Raw genomic sequence first — 24,317 nt, 5'->3', positions numbered from 1 at the left:
TCGCATTCCCAACACCCCTCCCCCAAGTCCCTCCTCCCTACCTTTTATCTTAGCCTGCTTGGCACACCCTCCTTATTCCTGAAGAAGGGCTTATGCCCGAAACGTCAATTCTCCTTCTCCTTTGATGCTGCCTGACCTGCTGAGCTTTTCCAGCAACACATTTTTAAGCTCTGATCCGCAGCATCTGCAGTCCTCACTTTCTCCTTCTATGTACATGGACACCAAGATTCCTCTGCACATCCACACTACGAAGAACCTTTCAAGTTGACCCAGTATTCTGCCTTGTTATTCTTTCCAAAGTGAATCACCTCATTTTATCTGCATTGAACTCCATTTGCTACCTTTCAGCCCAATTCTGCAGTTTATTCAAGTCTCCCTGCAACACTCTTCCACACTGTCCACCACTCCAGTGACTTCAGTATCATCTGCAAACTGACTAACCCATCCATCTATGCCTGCATCCAAGTCGTTTCTAAAAATGACAAACTGCAACCGTCCCAAAACAGATCCTTGTAGCACACCACTGGTAACCGGACTCCAGGCTAAATATTCTCCATCACCACTCGTTGCCTTCTTACAGAAAGCCAGTTTCTATTCTAAACTGCTAAATCACCCTCAGTCCCATGCCTCTGCATTTACTCCAGTAGCCTACCATGTGAAACCTTATCAAAGGCTTTGCTGAAGTCCACGTACACCACATTAACTGCCCTACGTTCATCCACATGCTAGGTCACCACCTCAAAAAACTCAATGAGATTTGTGAGACACCACCTCCCCTTGACGAAATCATGTTGACTATTTCCAATCAAATTATTGCTTGCTAGATAATTATAAATCCTATCTTTTGGATGTAGGTTTGCTCGCTGAGCCGGAAGGTTCATTTCTAGATGTTTTGTTACCCTACTAGGTAACATCTTCAGTGGGCCTCCAGGCGAAGCAATGCTGAAAACTCCTGCTTTCTATTTATATCTTTGGGTTGGTGATGTCACTTCCTGTGGTGATGTTATTTTCTGTGGTGAAGTTATTTCCTGTTCCTTTTCTCAGCGGGTGGTAGATGGGGTCTAACTCTATGTGTTTGTTGATAGTCCCGGTTGGAATGCCATGCTTCTAGGAATTCTTGTGCCTGTCTCTGTTTGGCTTGTCCTAAGATTGATGTGTTGTCCCAGTCGAAGTGGTGTCCTTCCTCATCCGTATGTGAGGATACTAGTCAGAGTGGGTCATGTCTTTTTGTGGCTAGTTAGTGTTCATGTATCCATGCTTCACCCGGAGGCCCCACTAGTAGGGTAACGAAATGTCTGGAAATGAACCTTCCAGGTCAGCGAGCAAACCTACACCCAAAACCTCAACCTGAGCTACAAACCTTCTCAAAATTCGATAAATCCTCTCTCTTCTAATCCTTTCCAAAACTTTTCCTCCAACAGACACAAGGCTCACTAGTCTATAAGTTACCTGGGTTATCTCTACTGCCCTTCTTGAACAAGGGCACAACGTTTGCAATCCTCCAGTCCTCTGGTACTAAACCTATGGACAATGATGACTCAAAGATCAGCCATCTCCTTCCTAGCATCCCAGAGATCTCTTGGAAAAATCCTAAACAACCCACGGGATTTACCTAATTTCACACCTTCTAGAATTGATAACATCTCCTCACTAACCTCAATCCTTTCAAGTCTAATAGCCCATATCTCAGTCTTCTCCTCTACAATATTCTCCATTTCCCGAGTGAAAACAGGTGAGAAATATTCGTTTAGTATGTCTCCGATCTCCATAGGGCCCACACACAACTTCCCACTTGTGTCTCTGACAGGCCTTATTCATACCCTCATCATCCTTTTATTCCTCATATCTATAGAAAGCTTTAGGGTTCTCCTTTATTCTACCTGCTAAAGACTGCTAATGTCCCCTCCTTGCTCCTCTTAACGCTCTCTTTAAATCCTTCCTAGCTACTCTAACTCTCCATCGCCTCATCTGAACCATCTCACCTCAACGTCACATAAGCCTCTCTCTTCCGCTTAGCAATAGGTACAATTTCTTTAGCCCCCCAAACTACTTGTAAATCTTCATTTTGTTCCCCATATTAGGAATGAGTTTAACACTTAAAATCATTTCATTCTGCACATGCTATGTACACATTCTGTATAACGCAAAAAATGGGAAATGAATACAATTGCATATTGTAATGCATCTTTGGGTATGTACACTACATAAACGTAGTGATGTCACATGACCATCTATTACTAACAGTACTTTTAAATAACCTAGGAATATTCAACAAGAATCAATTTAGGAATCTGAAATAAAATCATATAATCATGACAGAAGAAGATCATTGTGCCATGAAGAGAGCTGGCAAGAGCAACTGGAGTCCCACTTCCCCCATTCTTTCCCCACAGCCCTGAAAACATTGTCTACTAAAGTCAATTCAAACCGTAAACATCAAACTCTTAACTTTGCTGAATTAACTGTGACAAATACACAAACTGAACACAATCAGTTGGCTGTGCATTATTGTACCAGAACCAAGCCAATTATCTAAGTAAATATTACCTGTGCTGCTAACACAAGTTGGCCAACTGATTTAAGGAAACTTGCTGAACCAACCGACTTCAAATAAATTAAACAAAGCTAGAATAATTAGTGGCACTGATCAACATGGACTAGACTCCAAATTTCATTTTTTCAGATAACTTAACTGAAAAATTGAAAAGTGAGAATGTACACAATCTATTAATTAGTCCACCATTGATTAGTATCCACTGACATCTAAATATCCAGATATAGAGGGGACACAGAAAGCAGACAAAACATCCCAATTACAGTAACTCAAATTCAAGTAGTCATTCATGATTTATGAACCTTTATTGAAAAATCGATGTGATAAAATGACGACTGAGATGATTGCTGCCTTTGTAATTATATTCCATACCTCTTTGATTTCAATAGCCAAGCTGTAAAGCAGAAATATTGAAGAGAATAAGTCAACTTACTACAGTCGTTGAATCAGTGATTCTTTTGACCTTCAATTTTGTATACTGTTCTGAAGGTTCAATGGATGACTTTTTCTTGACTTTTTTTTCCAGGTCATTATTTAATGGACTACTGATTAAAAAATAAATTATTAGAATGCAAAAACTACACAAAACTTACAGTTTAGAGAACATATGGAGCACTAAAAGTTTTTGTTTTCAGAATAATGAGATACATTTCTTTTCAAAAAAATTCAATAGTTCCCCCTTCCAATAGAAATTTCAGTAGCAATTAGAAGAGAATCTGTTCCCAAATCACAGCCAAGATACACTGGAAACCAGAAGTACAGCATAGTCAAGGGAGAGAATATGCCTACTCCAAGGGTCAAATAATGCAAACTAGGAACTGCATATTCATTTGCAAGGAAGTAATTGCCTCAGCAGCTTGAAGACTTCCTGGATCCAGTTAGCAAAATATTTCATTGATAAAAGGTTTAAAACTGCTCAGTCCCCTTTCAGCCCCTCAGTCTTTTTCTACTTAAAAGGGGCAACCTTTCTGATTTGTTGGCCAATGATTGAATTTTGTGTCATTTTTAGATTGGGAGAGTTTCTTATTTTTCAAGCTGTCGGGAGAGGGGAATTCATCTATCACAATATATTTTGAGCCATGGCCTACTCAGATGGAGATTTATCATTAATCTACTTAACTGAGAATTTATGATTCCACTTAAATGCAGAGTTCAAATAGCTTAGAATGGGTTAATTTTGTCAATACAATTCGTCTTATTTTATGTAAGCTGTTTTTCTTCTACACAGTGCTTTCCTTTCTTCTTTTCTTAATCTCCTCTTTGTATTTCAAGGCTTTTTGCTTTAATTCTGAAAAACATTTCACTTATTTGCCATTATTTGCTTTGCTACAATTATTAACTACTAATGAAGATGTTTGGTATGCTTTCCTTTACTGGTCAGAGTATTGAGTACAGGAGTTGGGAGGTCATGTTGCAGCTGTACAGGACACTCGTTAGGCCACTGGTGGAATATTGCAAGCAATTCTGGTCTCCTTCCTGTTGAGAGGATATTGTGAAACTTGAAAGGGTTCAGAAAAGATTTACAAGGATGTTGCAAGGGTTGGAGGATTTGAGCTATAGGGAGAGGTTGAATTAACTGTGGCTATTTTCCCTGAAGCGTCAGAGGCTATGGGGTGATTTTTTTAGATGTTTATAAAAATGAAAATCATGGAAAGGATAAATAGACAAAGTCTTTTCCCTGGGTGGGGGAGTCCATGACTAGAGGGCATAGGTTTAGGGGGACAAGGGAAAGATATAAAAGTGACCCAAGGGGCAACTTTTTTCATGCAGAGGGTGGTACGTGTATGGAATGAACTGCCAGAGAAAGTGGTGGAGGCTGGTACAATTGCAACATTTAAAAGGTATTTGGACGGGTACACGAATAGGAAGGATTTGGAGGAATATGGGCTGGGTGCTGGCAGGTGGGACTAGATTGGGTTGGGATATCTGGTCAGCATGGACGAGTTGGACCGAAGGGTCTGTTTCCATGCTGTACATCTCTCTGACTCTAATATTGAGCATTACAAAACTAACTTGAGTATCATAAAATGGACAGTTCTTTCAAAGATTTACCACACCGTGATCTGAGCCATAAGTCATGAAATACAAGATATCAATGAAACCATAAGCGATGATAATTTTAAAAATATATAACTTGGGACAGAAAGCAGTAAGGGTATTAAGATCAGATTGTGATTGTACACAAGGAAGGAAGGGTACCATGATAATAAAAAAAAGTTTATTTTTAAAAGAAAAGGACAATAATCTATGAACTTCCGAGTGGATTATCTACCTTAGGTGGAAGAGACACTAAAGACTCTCTGACATTTCAAGTTTACGTAAAAATGCAGAATCTCACTACTTGGAATGACACAGTTAGTCTTCATGCATTACTGAAATTGCTCATGCATCTCAGAATGGTCTGACAGCTCATGCTGAGGTCCAGAATGTATTTCTGTTGCCTATGGCAACTCAGTTTGTCTCAGATCTCTCTTCAAAGAGCCAAAAGACAACAGCTTTGTGATTTGCTTTACCTTTTTGCAGCAACAGGTGTTGATACAGGTGTAGGTTTACTAGATTTTCTTCCCTTAATTTTAAATTCATGAGAAACATCCTCAGTAATTTCTTCAGTCTTCATTGCACCATTAGGAGGAACCGGAGGTACACGAATTCGCAATCCAAATAAATGTTTCTTCTTCTTTATTTCTTTGCCAGACATGAACCTGATTCCAATGACCAGATTAGACACAAAACAAAATGCGACAAAGATTTTCAAATTGCATAGAGGAAAGACATTCTTCTTGCTGTATGCCACAGTGCATACCTTGGAAATATAGAACATCTATGTCACAGGTGGCTGTTCAGCTAATCATGTCTATGCCAGTCAAACAGGAGCTATCCAGACCAATCCTACTGTCCAATTCTTAGTATCACCCTGCAAGGTTACAGCAGTTCAATATACCTCAATAGTTTTTAAATATAGTGAATATTTCAACCTCTATAGTCCTTTCAGGCACTAAATTCCAGACACATGCCACCCTCTAATTGTTCTTCCAATTACTTGAAACGTATGCCCCCAGTCAGTGACAGCTCCAAGGAAAACAGGTCATAGAGTCATAGAGACGTACAGCATGGAAACAGACCCTTCGGTCCAACCCATCCATGCCGACCAGATATCCCAACCCAATCTAGTCCCACCTGCCAGCACCCTGCCCATATCCCTCCAAACCCTTCCTATTCATATACCCATCCAAATGCCTCTTAAATGTTGCAATTGTACTAGCCTCCACCACTTCCTCTGGCAGCTCATTCCATACTCGTACCCCAGCCTCTGTGTGAAAAAGTTGCCTCGGAGGTCTCTTTTATATCTTTCCTCTCTCACCCTAAACCTATGCCCTCTAGCTCTGGACTCCCGACCCCAGGGAAAAGACTTCGTCTATTTACCCTATCCATGCCCCTCATAATATTGTAAACCTTGAAAAGGTCATCCCTCAGCCCCCGATGCTCCAGGGAAAACAGCCCCAGCCTGTTCAGCCTCTCCCTATAGCTCAAATTCTCCAACCCCAGCAACATCCCTGTAAACCTTTTCTGAACCCTTTAAAGTTTCATAACATCTCTCCGATAGGAAGGAGACCAGAACTGCTTGCAATATTCCAACAGTGGCCTAACCAATGTCCTGTACAGCCGTTACTATTCACCACCTGAGCCTCTTAATTTTGTATAGGTCAAGTAAATCTTTCAAACCTCCTAAGTATCAAAGAAAACTAACAGCTGAATCAACATTCCTTAAAGCAAAGATTTTTAATTCCTTACCACATCCTTACAAATCACCTCTCTACCCTCTGTTATGAACCAGACTAAACCCCCTCAAAATTCAAAAGGTAGTCAAGACAATTTTTTTAATTTTAAAGGTAAACGTAAGGTGCTGCTTTCCAAGTACAATTCAATGAGTCAAGCTACCTGATTTCATGCAAAGCACTTTATTCATCCACTATAGTTAAAATACAATTAAAAAAGGAAAGAAGGAATTGGAATAACTTAACTCGATCGGAAACTTAACAGAATAATAGATACAATAACTATTACTAATTAGCTGTTTTAATATAATAACATCCCATGAAAAGGCAATTTCACAACAAATTGACTCCTGTGGTAAGCAGAGAACATTCTCCCCACCTCACCCCATGCCTCTGCAAATGTGTTACTTCACTCTACTAGGCTGAATTCCACTTTCCAGCATCTGACCAAAACATACTTATTTTCCTTGCAGTTTACAGCTTTCTTCCTCACTAGGAACCCTACAGATAATTATCTACGTACATAATTATGTCTACTATATTTAAGATTAAGATATGAACAGTAAGCAGCACTGTGAAAGTCCACTGAAAGCAGCTATTCAGCTAAGCAAAGAAACCCATTGGTTACTGCCACTGAACTAATTTTAAATGTTATTTGCCACTTTCCCATGGATCCCACGGCCTTCTAATTTTCTGACCACACTACTTCATGGAACTTCATCAAAATCCTTGTTAAAATCCATGCAAAAGGAAAATAAGCATACAAAGAACGTCAATCCATTTGCATTTTTAAAGAACCAAAAAAAAACTTCTCAAAATCACATAATGTCATCTGGCTGTTGGACAATCTCCTACCCACTAATTTTTTGTAACAAGTTCAGCTTATTAATTCCATCCCATCTAGACTGATTTGTTGATAATAATTTTGGAAACTTATTGAAAAATTAAGTTGCCAGCATCTTATAAATTGCAATACAAAAAGCAGCCTGCTAATGCTAGATCTGCACCTGAAACCATTAACTAAAGTTCAATGCCTATTACAGTTCTTTGGCCGTGACTTTTACCCTTTTTATTTGTTTGCTTCAAGGGAAAGATCAGAGGAATGTGACTAGTTGAACTGCTCTTACAAGAACATAGGTAGCCAATCAGCCTCTTATGCAGTGACCACTGTCAAATTACATTGAAATATTAACTGGAAAAATTGCAAATGCTGGAAGTCACAACAAAAATAGAAATTGCTGGAAAGGCTCAGCAAGTCTGGCAGCATCTGTGAACAGAAATCAAGACTTAACATTTTGGGTTTAGTGAGCTTTCCTCAACCCGAAACATTAACTCTATTTCTCTCCACAGATGCTGCGAGACCTGCTGAGCCTTTCCAGCAATTTCTGCTTTTGTTACATGAAAGTATTGTTGCAGACTCCGCAGTAACATTCATAAAGCATTAAAATTCACCAGGATTTGAATTAAAAAAATGTGGGGACTTTGAATGTAACGTACAAAGGAGCAGAGTGCAAATATAGTTCAGTAAAGTTGGGGTGATGGACAAGCTGGCAGAAAATATTTTCACTGAACAGAGTTCTACTCACTACCTTCGTTTTCTACATGCACAAAGGCTAATAGGAGAAATCTATTTCAGTGGAATTTTCTTTACACTGTACACAGTCGATTCCATTGTACCTATTTGGGATTAACCTGCACTTTGGGGGCTCAAATGGCATAGTGGTAGTGTCCCTACTTCTTAACCACAAATCCCAGGTTCAAGTATTCCATTAGTGTGTAATAACATTGCAGATTAATTCAAAAATATCTAAACTCTCACTTACATGCATTTGTTCTCATTTAGGGCTTCCAGAACATATTCGTATCGATCCGATTTTAGAGTATCAACAAGCTACAAATGAATAACATGACAAATTCAAAATCATTTTATTGTTTGGGCCCCATAAAATTATTGATTCGCAAAATATTAGCAAATTAGCAAAGTGTGTTACATTGATATAAATTTCAAACAAATCTACCTACTGCATAAAAATTAATACTGTACTTTTGAAGCTCACGGCACGGTGGCACAGTGGTTAGCACTGCTGCCTCACAGCGCCAGAGACCCGGGTTCAATTCCCGCCTCAGGCGACTGACTGTGTGGAGTTCGCACGTTCTCCCAGTGTCTGCGTGGGTTTCCTCCGGGTGCTCCGGTTTCCTCCCACAGTCCAAAGATGTGCAAGTCAGGTGAATTGGCTATGCTAAATTGCCCGTAGTAAGGGGTAAGGGGTATATGTAGGGGTATGGGTGGGTTACGCTTTGGCGGGTCGGTGTGGACTTGTTGGGTCGAAGGGCCTGTTTCCACACTGTAATGTAATCTAATCTAATGTAATCTAATCTCAGAAAACTAAGAATATATATGCTTTTAATTATTTCTACTTTAGAGTGCATCAATACTCCAAACTAAATGTAAAATATTCATGTATGACACATTCAAGTTAACCCTCTAACAGAACATATAAAATTTCTGCCAAATATTTATATTGACAAGTATCAACATACACCAGCTAGTCAGTTTTCAAATTGAACTTCAATATTAACCCATCATTAAATTTAGTGTTAAATGCACATTTTAAAACAAAACCTAAAATTATATTTCCACTGAAAAGTTGCAGAATATAATTTGAGGCAAAATTATCCAGTTTAAATATTGCTGCACATAAACATATACAACAAACAACAGTCTGGAAATTGACTCTGCTAAACACAAGTCAGTCATATTCAGTGCTAAACCATAATTTGACCTTACCTCACCAGGTTGCAGTTTGTCCCAATTTTCATTAATGTAATTCATCAATTCAAGCTCAGAATCAAAATACTTCTTTTTATGAATAACACTTAAATTGTAAAGGCTTAAGTGTGCTATGTCAACCCTGGGAGAGAAAAGTGTTCGAAAGTATTTTAATATCCACTGAGGAGCATAGGTTTCATCACATTTCTTCAAGTACTCATTTGTTAGTCAATTACAGCACACGCTCAAAACTGCAGGTTAACTCAAAACCAAGAGCGATTCGGAGGGATAGATCAATCGGAATCTGACAAATTCATCCAATTATATAGCTTGTGAAAATAAATCAGATGGTGGCAGAACTAAAACTGCAAACATTTTACAGTTACTGATTCCATTTATTTCGGGTACTTTTTAAAGTTTCTGTTTTCTAACAAGAAATGAACAATAAATTAACTGATTTGAATATTAGTCAACATTTTAAAATTATGATTAAAATTGTGCATAGTCCTCAAATGTGTTTGACATTACAAGTTATCACTTCAGCGTAAATACATTATCATTTATATTGACTTTAATCTCCTGATCATCAAAAAGAACCATCATAATGCCATCAGAACAACTGGTATTTATAAAAGTTCTTGATAAATTTGAGCAAAATAATACTGTAGGTTTTAAAACACTGAAGCAAAACAATTACATATAACTTACCAACGTAAAGGTAGACGTTTGAGGTATTCTGGTCCAGAATTGCATACGGAACAAATAAATAAATAAAACCTAATGGACAAAAAAATCCTTTTTAATCAATATAGAGATGACAATGGTATTTCCAGATTACGAGGAATGTAAGAATAGACGTGAGCCATTCAGCACAACTAAGCTGTGTGTCATCTATACTGCATGAAAATCGTTCGCCCTCTTCCATCTTCTCTTATTTCAGCATTTCTTCTCACTTCCCCCTTCTCTCATGTACTTAGCTTTTTTTTTACAAGAGCCATCTAAACTGTTCACCTCAATCATTTGCTGTGGTAACAAGTTCCACATGCCAACCGTTCTGAGCAAAGATATTCATCCTGTTCAATCTGATCAAAATTTTAAAAGACCTCTATCTGGTCACTTCTAAATCAAAGAAAGCCACAATCTTCTCCAACAGCTAAAATCTCTTAATTCTCATTCAACCTTGCAACCCTTGGTTTGTTTTTCTCTCCCCAGAGCTTCCATGTCCTTTTCATAGCATGGAGTACTCTTGGCTCTCTATATGCTTAGCAGAAACATCGCCACTTTCTGAGGCAGTGTGTTCCGCCTCATTTGAAGAGTAAAACACAGAATTGCTTTGATACTTCAGTGCATCAATCAGAAAATGTTGCACTTTTGAGACTTTGGGATAAAATGTTAAATTCAGGTGTCACTTGCCTGTTGTCAGATAGATGTGAAATATCTCACAGGACTTTTTCTAAGAACAGAAGACTTCTATCTAAGGCACTCTAACATCACAAACAGATTTTTATTATGTATAAGTTTGAGACTTTGCGGCATACAATCAGCTGCTTCAAATTCTTGCCTACAATGGTGACTAAACATCACAAGTATTGAACTGACTGAAGCTGTCTCGGATGTCAAAAGCATTACATCAGCACAAATTTTAAACTTAAATAAATGATTAGTTTCTCCTACATAATCGGATTTACTTCTTGTTTATGTATCTTCTCCACATAAATTTTGCAATCAAGATAAATCACAAACTTGCTTTCAGACTTCCAAAAAGATCAACTCATAGTTATGGCAGACTCAAGCCAACTCTGCCTCAAATTCACCTACTTGGAGATATTTTATCTATGCTCAATATCTTTCTAGTTGGCCAGATAACAGAGTCCAAAAGTGACAGAACTAAAAGCATGTCTTTAGCTAATCTAAACACTAATATATACTTTAACAGAGATTAAAAGCTTTTCAAGATACACACTGACATTCAACATTCTCACGACTCTTTGACTAACAAGTTTCTTTCAAATTCCTTCTGGAATTCTTGTTGACTTATGCTGAGGGTCAAAAACTCCATTGTTTCTTCCTGTGGGGAATAGTCTGCCAACACCTCAGCCAAACCTTTCATAATTTTAAAGATCTCTACGAAGAAAGGTTAGCTTTCTATGAACCCCTCAGCCTTCTATTTACGAGGGAACATTGACAGAGCCTGTCAGTCTTACGTGCACACGTACTTTTCTGGTGTCATCCCTGCAAGTCTTCTCTCTGCCTTGCTGCTATGAGTTGCACACATTTTGATCTAAACATGCATTTCTGTCATCCAAATAAGGCAAAATAACTTACAATTCAAATACATAAGAAAATTGAAATTAAATACAAAAACCGTCGTGCAAGTTCGCTATACTATGCAGCTTATGCTGATGTGAAGTTTTAGTTTTGCTCTGATGTCGAGTCAGCTAGATCACATCTGGCAAGCAACGAGAGTACTTCTCAAAGCAGCTATGCACAATGTGTACACTTTCTCACCTAAAGCAGCTGAATCACTTAGCTGCTTTTAAAGTGAAATCCAACAACTGTATCACCAAAAGACTACTTGTTCGGTTAACTCCTTGTCAGCAATGAGTTAATGCAATATTTACTTTAGTGAGCTCGTCAACATATAGTCAGACATAGATATGAAGGTATTATAATATTATGGAAATACATTCAATTTAACCAAAAATCATAGACATGCTTTAAACATTAGTATTTAACATCACCTGTCTCCATAAAGCATTGGCTTCTGTAAGCATTGTATACAGGCTTCATGGAACCACTGTTTACACCTCCAGCACTGCAGCATTTTTAGGTACCAGCTAACAAAAATAAAGCAAAAATATACAGCTCAATATACAATTAAACATCTGTTAAGAATAGTAAAAGTTGACTTATCTTTTATGAATCCTTATATTACATATTCATTTTAAAGAGTTGACCACTGTCACAGTATAATTGCAATTGAGAAAGAAGAGTTTTAAGAACATTTTGGATTTTTTATATAAAATGCCCATGAGAAAATGTTTCTCGCTGGTTTAATAGATTAAATGAGAATATGTAGCTACTAAATTCCTATTTGTTGTTATATGGTTATGATAGTCTTCCCTCTCAAAAAACAAAATACATTGTAGCCTATAGATAATCCTTAAATATTCCAAGCTGTTGGAACGTAACCGAATTCAATTCATGAAGAACCACCAATACTGGACGATCACAGAAACAACAATATTGGGTCGCACTCTCTTTGGTGCTTGTCAGTTGATATTTTGAGTACAGCAAATTATCTCTGCTGAATTATAGGATAAAAAAGATTAACCACACACTAGAGAGTTCCAAAGAGTAACTTGACATGAAACATTAACTTTCCCTCTTCACAGATCCTGCCAGACCTGAGATTTTCTTGCACTGCTTTTATTTCAACTACATATTACATTGTTGTTTCCTTCATACACTATACCTCACCAACTACTAATCTTTGTTGTTCCCCCTCAATCACTTAATGCAGTGCATGAATTCCACAAATACCAGCAGTGGTAAATCCAAACAGTGAAATTAAATTGTCAAATTGCTGACTATAAAGAGAGTATTCATATCAATTTGGGGGTGAGTTAGTTCAGTTGCTGAACAGCTGATTTGTGATGCACAGTGATGCCAACAGCAGAGTTTCAATTCCCATAGTGGCTAAGGTAATCATGAAGGTCCCACCTTCTCAACCTCGTCTGTTGCTTGAGGCATGATGACTCTTAGGTTAAAACACCTTGAGTAGTCCCTCTCTCACTGATGAGGGAGCAGGATCCTCTGGGATGATGGTGACCTTACTGTCACCCCATGTGGCCTAATTTCTAAATCATGGGCAACATTTTCCTCTGCATGTCTCCATTCTACAACATTTCCTTGAACCGAACTAAGTGAGCACAAACCAAAGACTGGGCCGAGGAACCTGCTTATGTACTAGCCTAATATTGTAGCAATGCTTTCATCCACTAGGCGATCACAACAGCCTGTTTTACCACCTTTCCTCATAAAGGCCACAGCATTAATTTAGAAGACATTATGGTTCACAGCTGGAGTTCAGTCTGCCATTCAAACCTCACTCCTGGACTTGAGCATACTAATGTGTCAACCTAAATTGTGTTGCACTTGTTAAATGAAAAACTAACAGCAGCATATGAAAAACATACCACAATATTTAAAATTAATAAATCCCAGGTTTCTTGGCTCAATATGTTAAAAAAAATCAACAATTGATCAAATGCTTTTTTTGTTCATCCACGAGATGAGGGCATTGCTAGCCATTTATTGCCCATCCCCAATTGCCCAGAGGGCAGTTAAGAGGCAATCACATTACTTTGGTCTGGAGTCACATATAGGCCAGAGCAGGTAAGGATGGCAGTTGTCTTCCCTAAAGGATGTTAGTGAACCAGACGGGTTTTCCCGGCAATTGACAATGGACTTGTGGTCATCAGTAGACTCTTAATTCCAGATTTTTTGAATTTTGAATTCAAATTCCATCATCTGCCATGACTGGATTTGAACCCAGGTCCCCAGAACATTACCTGGATCTCTAGGTTAATAATTGGGAGAAAGTGAGGACTACAGATGCCGGAGATCAGAGCTTAAAAATGTGTTGTTGGAAAAGCGCAGGTCAGGCAGCATCAAAGGAGCAGGAGAATCGAAGTTTCGGGTATAAGCCCTTTGGCCTGACTTGCTGTGCTTTTCCAGCAACACATTTTTAGGTTAATAATTGCACAAGTTTCATGCACAACTCCACTCAGTTATTAATTGAGGGGATGTTCTGAGAGCTGGAAAAAAATGCAATTTATTGCATTCACTCAATGTAGGGAGGCATCCCATTACCACACTGACACCACAAAAGCAAACAGATCTACAAAGCTGAAAAAAGTGTATCCTATCTCATAAGATTAAGTAGGTATTCAGCTTCACTGCAAATGCAAATATACTGCATTTATAAAGCGATTTGAGCATTCTATGGATTTGAACCTATTATCCTTATATAATTTTAATTCCTTTCACAGTTTTCCCAATGCACACATCCAGCAAATCATTGGATAGTTCCCATAAATGAACTATTTGCTAATTCAAGAAGTTCTATGAAGTTTAGATATAATTGGTTACTACATTGATAACATGATACTTGGGAGTGGCAGGTTTATGGAGATCCTGGACATTGAAGAATCAGCCAGCCTTCCTTACTAATTAAATCTGGAAGGACAGATGATGGAGGAGGCTCTTCCCACTTGGCTTCAGGTACAGCCACAATCTAATGCTTTAAAAGAAAGTGGATTTTCAGCCTTCATTCAGCTCAAACTGAACTCTAGCACATGACAAGGCTGACAGATCAATCTGCACTGTTGAGATTGGTGTCTTTCTAGCGCTGATTGCTATATATTAAGAAAACATTTAGCCTGTCATCTCAGAATGAAAGGCAAAATCACCAGGCAGTACTTGAAGACTATTGTGGGCATATTTTTGGTATCTTATTAAGAAAGTCTATAGCCTTAAAACTTGTCTTTAAATATTTAGACTAAAATGTCAATTATAGAACACATTTACTGCACTAGAAAATAGACAGGCAGGAAGGCTCAGAAAAGGGGGGGAACTCAAGGAATGCAGAAGATAGGGACATCTGGGCTCACCAAGTGATAACAGGATGCTGTAAGGCAATTAAGAACATTTGCCTCAGCATAGGTAAATGTGTGTGAACAGGACACCAAGTGATAACATTTACAGCCATTCCCTTGTGAAATGAATGGCAGAGTTTGATTCTGACCCTGAAATGAAACTCAATACTATTAATGGTCAGATCCTATCAATTACAATGGATTCTTAGACAAAGGAAGAAAGGTGGAATTTATGTAGCCCTTCCTACAACCACCAGGCAGCTTAAAGAATGCTATAGTGAATGGATTATTTCTGAAGTAGTCACCATTGTAGTATAAAAATGTCTTTTACTAATGTACAGCATCTTGCAGCAAATATTTTAACTAGTAATCATTCTTGTTTCCACTCAAAGGCTATCCTTCATACAAGGCAGTCAAAAGACACTTTTACAATTTTCTCCAATTACCACAAAGCCTAATTAAGCAATATCTGAATCACAATATATTTTACTTACTCTCCAGGGCCTCCACAGTAACAGTAACACTGTTCATGATTTGTTTTGTGGCCTACATCCCACTGAAGGTCCTCCAACTGGTATGGCAACGTCTGCTTCATGACTTGCAGAGCTTTAGCATTCGGTCCCTTCTTAAGAGCGCCACCCCTCTACAATGTAAAACAAAATCTGTAGCTGCAAAATTTTTCATTTATATAACTGACTACCTAAGAAGACCTACATGTTTCAGTCCATGAGTCACAATATAACAGTACACAGTTACAGCACCAAAAGCAACTCTTGGAATGTTATCCTTTATTACAAATAATTGAACAGAAAGGCAAGGATATTGTGCTTTAGTTACACAGCTAGCGAGACGACATCTCAAATACTGCACAAAGTTTTGGTCTCCCCTTATCTAAACTAAGATGTCAATGTATTGAAGGTGGATCAAAAGAGTTACTAGATTATGTCTGAATTGAGTGACCTCTCTTATGAAGATAAAATTGACAGATTGGGCTTAATTTCACTGGTCCTTGTAAGGGGAAGAACAAAGTGATTGAAGTTTAAAAGATCCTGAATGCTCTTGAGCGTGCAGACGTGAAAAGGATGTTTCTTCTTGTGGTTAAGTGCAGAACTAGGGGACACTTAAAATTGGGAGTTGCTTTTCAGCACCAAGATAAGAATTCTTTTCTCAAAAGCATTGTGCAATTTTGGAACAGTCTGCCTCAGAAAGCAGTGGAAGCAGGGTTCTTAAATATTTTTAAATTGGAGTTAGACTGATTCTTACGAGGCAGGGGAGTCAAAAGTTAACAGGAATAGATAGAGATGTGATATTCAAAAGATAAATCAACTATGATCTTAGTCAATGGTCGAGCAGGCTCCGGGGCTGAATGTACTACTTCTGGTAGTATTTATTATGTTTTATTGTAAACAAAACATTTGCGCTTTTTATCCTTTCAAAATCTATTTCTCTACACCAGTTCCTAGTACTTGGGGATTTATTGTAATTTACTTCACTGATTCCATTTTATCGTTTGTCAGAAAAGAAATACGATTCTCATCATCATACCGTACCTTTGTCGTAGTAGCAAAGACACATTGGCGACACAGCCACTTGGCATCTGATGCAATCACACTGGAATCTATGTTAGGCATGTGACATTTTTGATGATAACCTATTGATAAAAATAGCAGTGTAATACCTCATTGTTTAAACGTTCATGAAAATATATCAAAGGTTATTTTCAAATTTTAATTTACCTTGTCCACATTTGTCACAAATAACCATTTCATTGGGTACTTCAGAGTATTCCTCTTGGCATATTGTGCAAACCATCTCTCCACTTCCACTAGCTCCTGGGGTTAAATGCACAAAACATATTTCTTGAGCACATATTGCAAGCACTATGTTCAGTGTCAAGATTAAATTAGATTAGTGTGGAAACAGGCCCTTTGGCCCAACAAGTCCAAACCGACCCTCCGAAGAGCAACCCACCCAGACCCATTCCCCTACATTTACCCCTTCACCCAACACTATGGGTAATTTTGCATGGCCAATTCACCTAACCTGCACATTTTTGGACTGTGGGAGGAAACCGGAACACCCGGAGGAAAACCATGCGGATGCGGGGAGAATGTGCAAACTCCACACAGACAGTTGCCTGAGGGAAGAATTGAACCCGGGTCTCTGGCTCTGTGAGGCAGCAGTGCTAACCACTGTGCCACCGTGCTGCCAATTTTACTTTTAAAAATTTTTATAGTAAATCTACTTCAACTGTCTTTTGTGATTTGAGCCCTCAAATGATTGGACGCTGACACAATCAAATTAAATTAGAAGTAAAAACCAAATTTGAATATTTGGTTCACAAGATTAGATGCACAGAATACAGGGAGAACTAGCCATTTGGATACAGAACTGGGTCAAAGGTAGAAGACAGGAGGTGGTGGTGGAGAGTTGCCTTTCAGACTAGAGGCCTGTGAGCAATCGTGTGCCACAAGGATCAGTGCTGGGTGAACTGCTTTTTCTCATTTATGTAAATGATTTGAATTGAACATAGGAGGTATAGTTAGTAAGTTTGTAGATAACACCAAAATTGAAGGTATAATGGACAGCGAAGATTATCAGAGTACAACAGGAACTTGATCAGATGGGCCATTGAGGCAAGGAGTGGCAGATGGAGTTTAATTCAGATAAATGCAAGGTGCTGCATTTTGGAAAGGCAAGTCAGGGTAGGACTTCTACACACAATGGTAAGATCCTGGGAAGTGTTGCTGAATAGAGACCTTGGAGTGCAGGTTCACAGTTCCTTGAAAGTGGAATCTCAGGTAGATAGGATAGTGAAGGCGGCATTTGGTATGCTTGCCTTTACTGATCAACACATTGACCATAGGAATTGGGAGATCATGTTGCAGTTGAACAGTTCATTGTTTCGGCTACTTTTGGAGTACTGCATACACTTCTGATCTCCCTCCTATAGGAAGGACGTTGTGAAAGGGTTCAGAAAAGATTTACAAGGATGTTGCCAGGGTTGGAGGATTTGAGCTACAGGGAGTGGCTGAATAGGTTGGCACTATTTCCCCTGGAGCTTCAGAGGCTGAGGGGTGACCTTATTGAGATTTATAAAATATGAGGTGCATGGCTAGGGTAAATAGACATGGCCTTTTCCCCAGGGTGAGGGATTTTTATTTATTTTATTCATTCACTCACAAGATGACAGCATCTCTGGCCAGGACAGCATTTATTGCCCATCCCTAATTGCCCAGACAGCAGCTAAGAGTCAACCATTTGGAGTCACATGTAGACCACACTGAGTAAGGACAACAGTTTCCTTACCGAAACGTTATTAGTGAACCAGATGTGGGTTTTTTTCCTGACAATCAACAATGGATTCACAGTCATCACCAGACTTTTAATTCCAGATTTTTATTGAATTCAAATTCCACCATCTTCGTGGCGAGATTTGAACCTGGGTCCCTAGATTAGTAGTCTAACAATAATACCATTGCCTTCCCCAAAAGCAGAGGGCTTAAGGTGAGAGGAGAAATATTTAAAAAGGGACCCAAGGGGCAACTTTTTCCACACAGAGGGTGGTGCTTGTATTGAATGTGCTGCCAGAAGAATTGGAGGAGGCTGTTACAATTACAACATTTAAATGCATCTGGATGTGTATATGAATAGGAACGATTCAAGAAGAATATGGGTCAAATGCTGGCAAATGGGACTAATTTAAAAAGGATACCTGGTCAGCATGGACAAGTTGGATCAAAATATCTGTTTCCATGCTGTATATCTCTATGACTCTACCTTTTGCCATCAGTAACTTACTGAAAACATTTGCCTCTCAGCGCCAGGGATGACAGTTTGATTCCAGCCCCAGGCGACTGTGCAAACTCCACACGGACATTCTCCCTTTCCTCAGGGTGTTCCAGTTCTTCACACAGTCCAAAGAGGTGGGGGTTAGATAGATTGGCCATCAGAAATGTAGGGGTGTAGGGATAGGACAGCAGGATGAGTCTGGATGGGATGCTCTTTGGAGGGTCAGGACACAGGCTAAATGGTCTGCTGCTATACTGTAGGGAGACGATGATTCTATGATCTAGTTGCTTGGTAACACAGAGCTTGAGTTTTGTTAAAAAGAGACATGTTATCGAGGCTTTTTCTCTTACAACCATCAGGTCAGAATTACAAGAATCCCAAACTTCAAAAGGGAATAACCTGCTTCAGGAGGTGCTCGTTAGTTATCAAAACCATCACCACCTGCAAGTTCCCCACCAAGCGACTCACCGTTCCGACTTGGAAATATACCACTGTTCATTCACTGAATTTGAGGTCGAAATCCTCAAATTCCCTCCTTAACAACACTGGGTACACCTAGAGTACATGGACTGCAGAGATTCAAGGCAGCTCGCCACCTACCTCTCACAGCAACTAGGGGTCAGCAAATGTTGGCTGTGAGAATGTGTATAGGGTATAAGCAGGCAAGAAAAGCATCAAGTTCTGATTTTTGTGAAACAAGTGCAGCTGAGTATGACTCAGATCAGATAACAACTTACAGTAAACAATGGGCTGCTGGAGGCAAGGGTAATGGGTTAACAAGCTGAAAAGTATCCATTGTATGAATCCAGTTAACGAGGTTAAGAACATTCATTGTATAACAGTAAAGGGCTTGGTCTCTGCTACTGATACTCGTTGATTATAACGGTCACCCAATTAATACGTATGTTGCCTTATCTGGATGCTCCTCCCTGTCAAATAACTATAAAGTTCATTGAGGAACTGCTGTTCCAGAGAAGATCATGAACTCATGTTTCTGTGTACGTGGGCGATCATTATCTCTCCCTCCAGGGCCTAGAATAAAGATGAAGGAGATAATCCTATACTGTGTCTGAGCGTTTTGCTTAGACTGGGACGGGGGAGCAGGACGACAGCTAGGCTACAACGCCAACGCTCCACAAGTGAATAAAAGTCCACTATCATAGAGAATAACAGATAGGTTTATCCAATTAGAACAGAAGAGAATCATAGAATCCCTAGAAGGCAGGTAGAGGCCATTCAGGTCGTCAAGTCTGCATTGCTCTTCCGAAAAGCATCTCATGCTGACCCACCCACTGTCAGGGACAGTGGAAGAAGAAAACACACAAGAGTCACCATGATAGTTCTGCTAGTGCTTTTGTCTCTCCTTCCTATGATTAAGTCATTGTTGGCAACCACTTGTTAAGAAAATCTAGGTAATGTCTCACTAATCCAGCTTCTGTGGATCCTTGGACAGCTGATGAGCCCAAACCCAGTGCCACATCTCCAACCACCCATTTGTTTGGTGTTTCCAGGAGGTTGATTTGGTCCTCGGCCTCAAGATCACTGGCACTCTTTTCTCAGGTGCCTTTTCCATGCTTCCTCTTGCTAACAGGGATTCTGAAAGAATTCCTGTTCTTTTCATAGGAATTCCTTCCAAGTCAGTTTCCTTTGAGCCTTCAAGCCATTTATGTTTATATTGCTTTTCTTGAGTGAAGCTTTTCGGTAGTCTTTGGTCGCCCTTTCGTTCAAGTGACATCCTTGAGCTCGGCAAAGAAGATCTGCATTAGCATTTGGAACTCAGGCATTCTAAGCACGTTGCTGAGCCAGCAGAGTTATTTTTAGATGATCACGGCCTTGACGCTGCTACTATTGACTTTATCAAGGACCCCAATGTTAGTATGACTGTCATCTGAGCTATGGAGAAACCAACTCAAACAACATTGATGTTACTTCTCCAGGGACATAAGATGAGACTGTGTGTAGTTCCAGTTTCGGAAGAACAACTGGCCAAGACCCAAAGATCTTGGTATCAGCACTGACGTCACAGTTGGTAAAGATTCTCATCCTTCAACAACCAAATGTGGGGCTTGCAGATTTGATGCAGTGTTGGGTCTCCAGATTTTGTCACCCTTAGATGAACAGTGGCTTCCCAAGTCGGGAAAATGTTCCCCATGTGGGAGGATTTCTCGAGTAATGGAGAGAGACAAGAACTTGCCTTGGGATGGATTGATAAAGGACTTGAGTCTTCTTGGGGATAAGGCTGAGACCTACTCTTTGGTAAACTTCCAATTAAGCAAGGCTGGAAGATTCTGTTCAGAAAGAATGGAGATGACGGTCATCCATACAAAGAGGAACCTCAATTATCCGAATATCGATTATCCAAATATCAGATTATCTGAAGGAGATCGAGATCCCGATAGAAATATAATGTCAAAGAGCTGTTTCAACCCTGATCGTGTTTTTTTGTTTGCAGGTACAATGATTAAAAACGAACTCGGCTCACTGAGATGCTGCCGAGAACAGTCCAGGCACAGTCTCCAAATGACTGACCTTCTGCCCTCTCTCCCCCTACACTTTCCTTGGAGTTCTACACAAGCGTGTACCCTAAACCCTCCTTCCCAGATACTCTCTCCAACATTGTCCTGTAAGGGCAAATATGGAACTTGTCAAAACGTTGCAGTAAAAAGGTAAGTGTGCGTGGAGTGCGGGATGTGGGGGTTCTATTTGGAGACTTAGCCTACAAAGGCAGCAATAGTCTTAATGTTGGTGTACAGTCCGGCTGCTATTGGAAGGGGTCAGCCAGGGCACGGACGGTGGGTGGGGGTGGAGGGGGCAGGCAGGCAGGGTTTGGGGGGGCAAGGGGCAGGCAGCAGCAGACGTGGTTGGGGACGGGGCACGCGCGGTGTGCTTTAGCCTAGTCTGAACAGGGAGCAGACTTCACAGAAAACTCAGAGCCCCAGAGAAAATCAATTAACCGAATAACCAATTATCCAAACGAAATAATGTGCACCCATCTCATTCAGATGATCGAGGTTCCTCTGTACAGATATTCCATGAACAGTGTCAGTGTTGATTTTTTCTTAGATTTCAACAATTTGAGGTTGGAAAGTTCTCCATCCATTCTGCAGACAATTTCCCAGCATATGGACAGTTGTTCTGCACAGGGAGGATGGTGGTGAACAAAATGGGAGTCATGACATATCCCTGGTTGACTCATCTTGACCTCAAAAGGATCGTGTCATAATACCAGTGGTGACGACTGTCACCAACAGTCTGTCATGGAGGAGAGACAGGACTTGGTGGATTTCTCTGGACAGACACTTCTATAAGATCAGGGTGATGGTAGCATCCCTGAGATCGGCAGAGATTTCTCCTCTTTCCCAGGTTTTCAGGAATTGTTGATGGAGATGATGTGTAATGCCTTCTCCTCCAAGTTTGAAAATCGCTGTTAGAATTATATCCACTTCGGCAGCTTTTCAATTCATGGTTTAATGTGGGCTTCAAATTCTTCCAAACTAGGTGGCAGTCTAAGATCATCTTTGATGGGTGATATGGGAGGTGGGGTGATGCTTCTTCAATGACTTTCTCATCAATAATTGCATTGCAGTTAGGAATTCTTTGAAGTGCTCTCTAAACAGAAGGCTAGTCTTTTCAGTCTCTCAGAAGGGAGAGACTGCGCCGATGTGAGACCAAGGAAGTAGGTGCATATATTGCCTTGGTGGCCCTGACGCAGCCCCAGTTGTCCTGCTTGTCGAGAAGGAGTTGCAGTTCCTCAACTTTCTCAATCCACCATTGATTCTCGATTCCCCAGTTCTTCTTGGTAACTCCACCTTTGCTATTTGATGAGTTCTCCTCTTTGCCTTGCTGGTGATGTCATTTTACCAGGCAAAGAACGTTCCGCTTATTAAGGATGCCTTGGATGGTGCAGTCTTCTCACTGACCAAGTCCTTGGTGCTTCTGGGTCTTGTAATCAATGATTTCTTCGTTGCATGAAATGATGCCTGTCTTCAGTTCTTGTTAGATTTCCTTTACTTCATTAAAATGAACGTTTTAGAGATGTTGATGATGAATGTGTTGGAAATTCACCTGCAGCTTGTTTTGCTATTGAAGCTGCTCAATATTTAACTTCTTTTCTGAACAGTTTCACCATCAGCTGCTTCTGGTGGGATTTGATAGTCACAGAGGAGCTATTGGTAATTGCTTTTGGTCTTGGAGTTAAACAATGACATCAATCAAAACTAGTGCTTTGATTGTGGATGCTTTCAAGAGATCATCAACTTGTCTTTTTGGCAGAACACCAGCTGGTGTTCCACACATTGGAAAGCATGACAGCTCTACTGGAGTTGCAATTCCTAACTCTTCTCTTTCTGACAGTCCCTTTCCAGAGTTGCCAACTCTGGCACTGGAGTTCCCAAGGACAATAATATTGATATTCTTTAGGGAAGTTGATAAGAATCGTGTCGAGGGTTGAGCCAAAGTCTTCTTTGGACTCAATAATATCAAGGTTACCATTAGCACTCTCAATTGCCACAAAAAGGTAGGATTAAGTATTAAGTGTTTATATAACAATGTACTTCACTTACATGATTAAAATTGGTAACTCAAATGTAGTAATGCAACATGGACCAAAAAGTATTATACCCCCCACAACCGCACTTTTGTTCAGCATTTAACCAGTTTATGGCTGTACTATTGTTCCTGATTGCAAGAACTTCCTATCCAACAGCATGATGATGATATTGGCTGCAGGGATTTAAGAATGGCTCAAGACATGACAAATTCCCAACATTCCCATCAAGATCACCTCAAGGATTTTAAACTACAATAACTTTAGTTGTTTTGCAATAAGACAATTGGACCCAGCTGAACTTCCTAAACAAGACTTTTTATAGTTTAATGTCATCATTTAAACAGTTTCATTAGCCCAATACTTCTTCCTACTCTGACTACATTCTATTCTTGATAACTGGCAAGTTTAAATAAATGCAAATTGATTTGCTAATTACTGATCAACACAAAAAGTGTAATGTTGACGCCAAAATATATGGATTTTCAGGTAAGCTGAATTTAGACTGTGCTTCCTGTATGAAGCACATAACTTGTACAAAGATTAAAGCTCCCCCTTCATATTCACTATTCAAACCAAATAGTTCAGAAATTTTTCTTTTATAATAATTTTTTTTTAAAACTTCAAAATAGTATTGGCTAGATAAGACAGAATTTGGGCACTAAAATTAGCTTGTCACTCTCAATAAGAGACATGAAGGCACTGACAATGATTCTATCATTACTGATTGTTAGCTGGTGTGCTTACTAAAACATACGTGTGGACATGACATGGCAACCTTTGTTGAATTCTTTTCTCTCCTTCTCTCCAGCATCCACATAATCCAATTTTCCTGCACCCAATACCTATACCACCTTGACCAGTGTTGCTTTATTAGACCATGAGAAACTCAAGCACAACATTGTTTCAAATACCAAATATGGAGGAACATGGTTTATTATGCACAGATTCTGGATTAGTGGTGCTGGAAGAGCACAGCAGTTCAGGCAGCATCCAAGGAGCAGCGAAATCGACGTTTCGGGCAAAAGCCCTTCAACAGGAATAAAGGCAGAGAGCCTGAAGCGTGGAGAGATAAGCTAGAGGGGAGTGGGGGTGGGGAGAAAGTAGCAGAGAGTACAATAGGTGAGTGGGGGAGGTGATGAAGGTGATTGGTCAGGGAGGAGAGGGTGGAGTGGATAGGTGGAAAAGGAGATTGGCAGGTAGGACAAGTCCGGAGAAG

General features: G+C 39.7%; 1 protein-coding gene across 2 annotated transcripts in view; it reads right to left on the bottom strand.

The window, feature by feature from the left end:
• Positions 1-24,317, bottom strand: part of mtf2 (metal response element binding transcription factor 2) — a 53,518-nt gene that overhangs the window by 13,649 nt on the left and 15,552 nt on the right. The window contains exons 4-12 of one of the 2 annotated variants that reach the window (XM_043698813.1): positions 16,497-16,592; positions 16,311-16,411; positions 15,255-15,403; positions 11,842-11,937; positions 9,809-9,877; positions 9,119-9,242; positions 8,154-8,221; positions 5,068-5,256; positions 2,988-3,096 (exon numbers count right to left, since the gene is read on the bottom strand). In XM_043698813.1, the coding sequence (XP_043554748.1) occupies positions 2,988-3,096; positions 5,068-5,256; positions 8,154-8,221; positions 9,119-9,242; positions 9,809-9,877; positions 11,842-11,937; positions 15,255-15,403; positions 16,311-16,411; positions 16,497-16,592 (1,001 nt within the window). Of the gene's footprint in view, positions 1-2,987; positions 3,100-5,067; positions 5,257-8,153; positions 8,222-9,118; positions 9,243-9,808; positions 9,878-11,841; positions 11,938-15,254; positions 15,404-16,310; positions 16,412-16,496; positions 16,593-24,317 lie in introns of both variants that reach the window. The other variant, XM_043698812.1, reaches the window with a different exon arrangement.

The sequence above is a fragment of the Chiloscyllium plagiosum genome, chromosome 11 (assembly GCF_004010195.1).
Source record: "Chiloscyllium plagiosum isolate BGI_BamShark_2017 chromosome 11, ASM401019v2, whole genome shotgun sequence".
Lineage (NCBI taxonomy): Eukaryota > Metazoa > Chordata > Chondrichthyes > Orectolobiformes > Hemiscylliidae > Chiloscyllium > Chiloscyllium plagiosum.
Note: the sequence above shows the minus strand (reverse complement) of the source record. Positions and strands in the feature narration are given on the sequence as shown.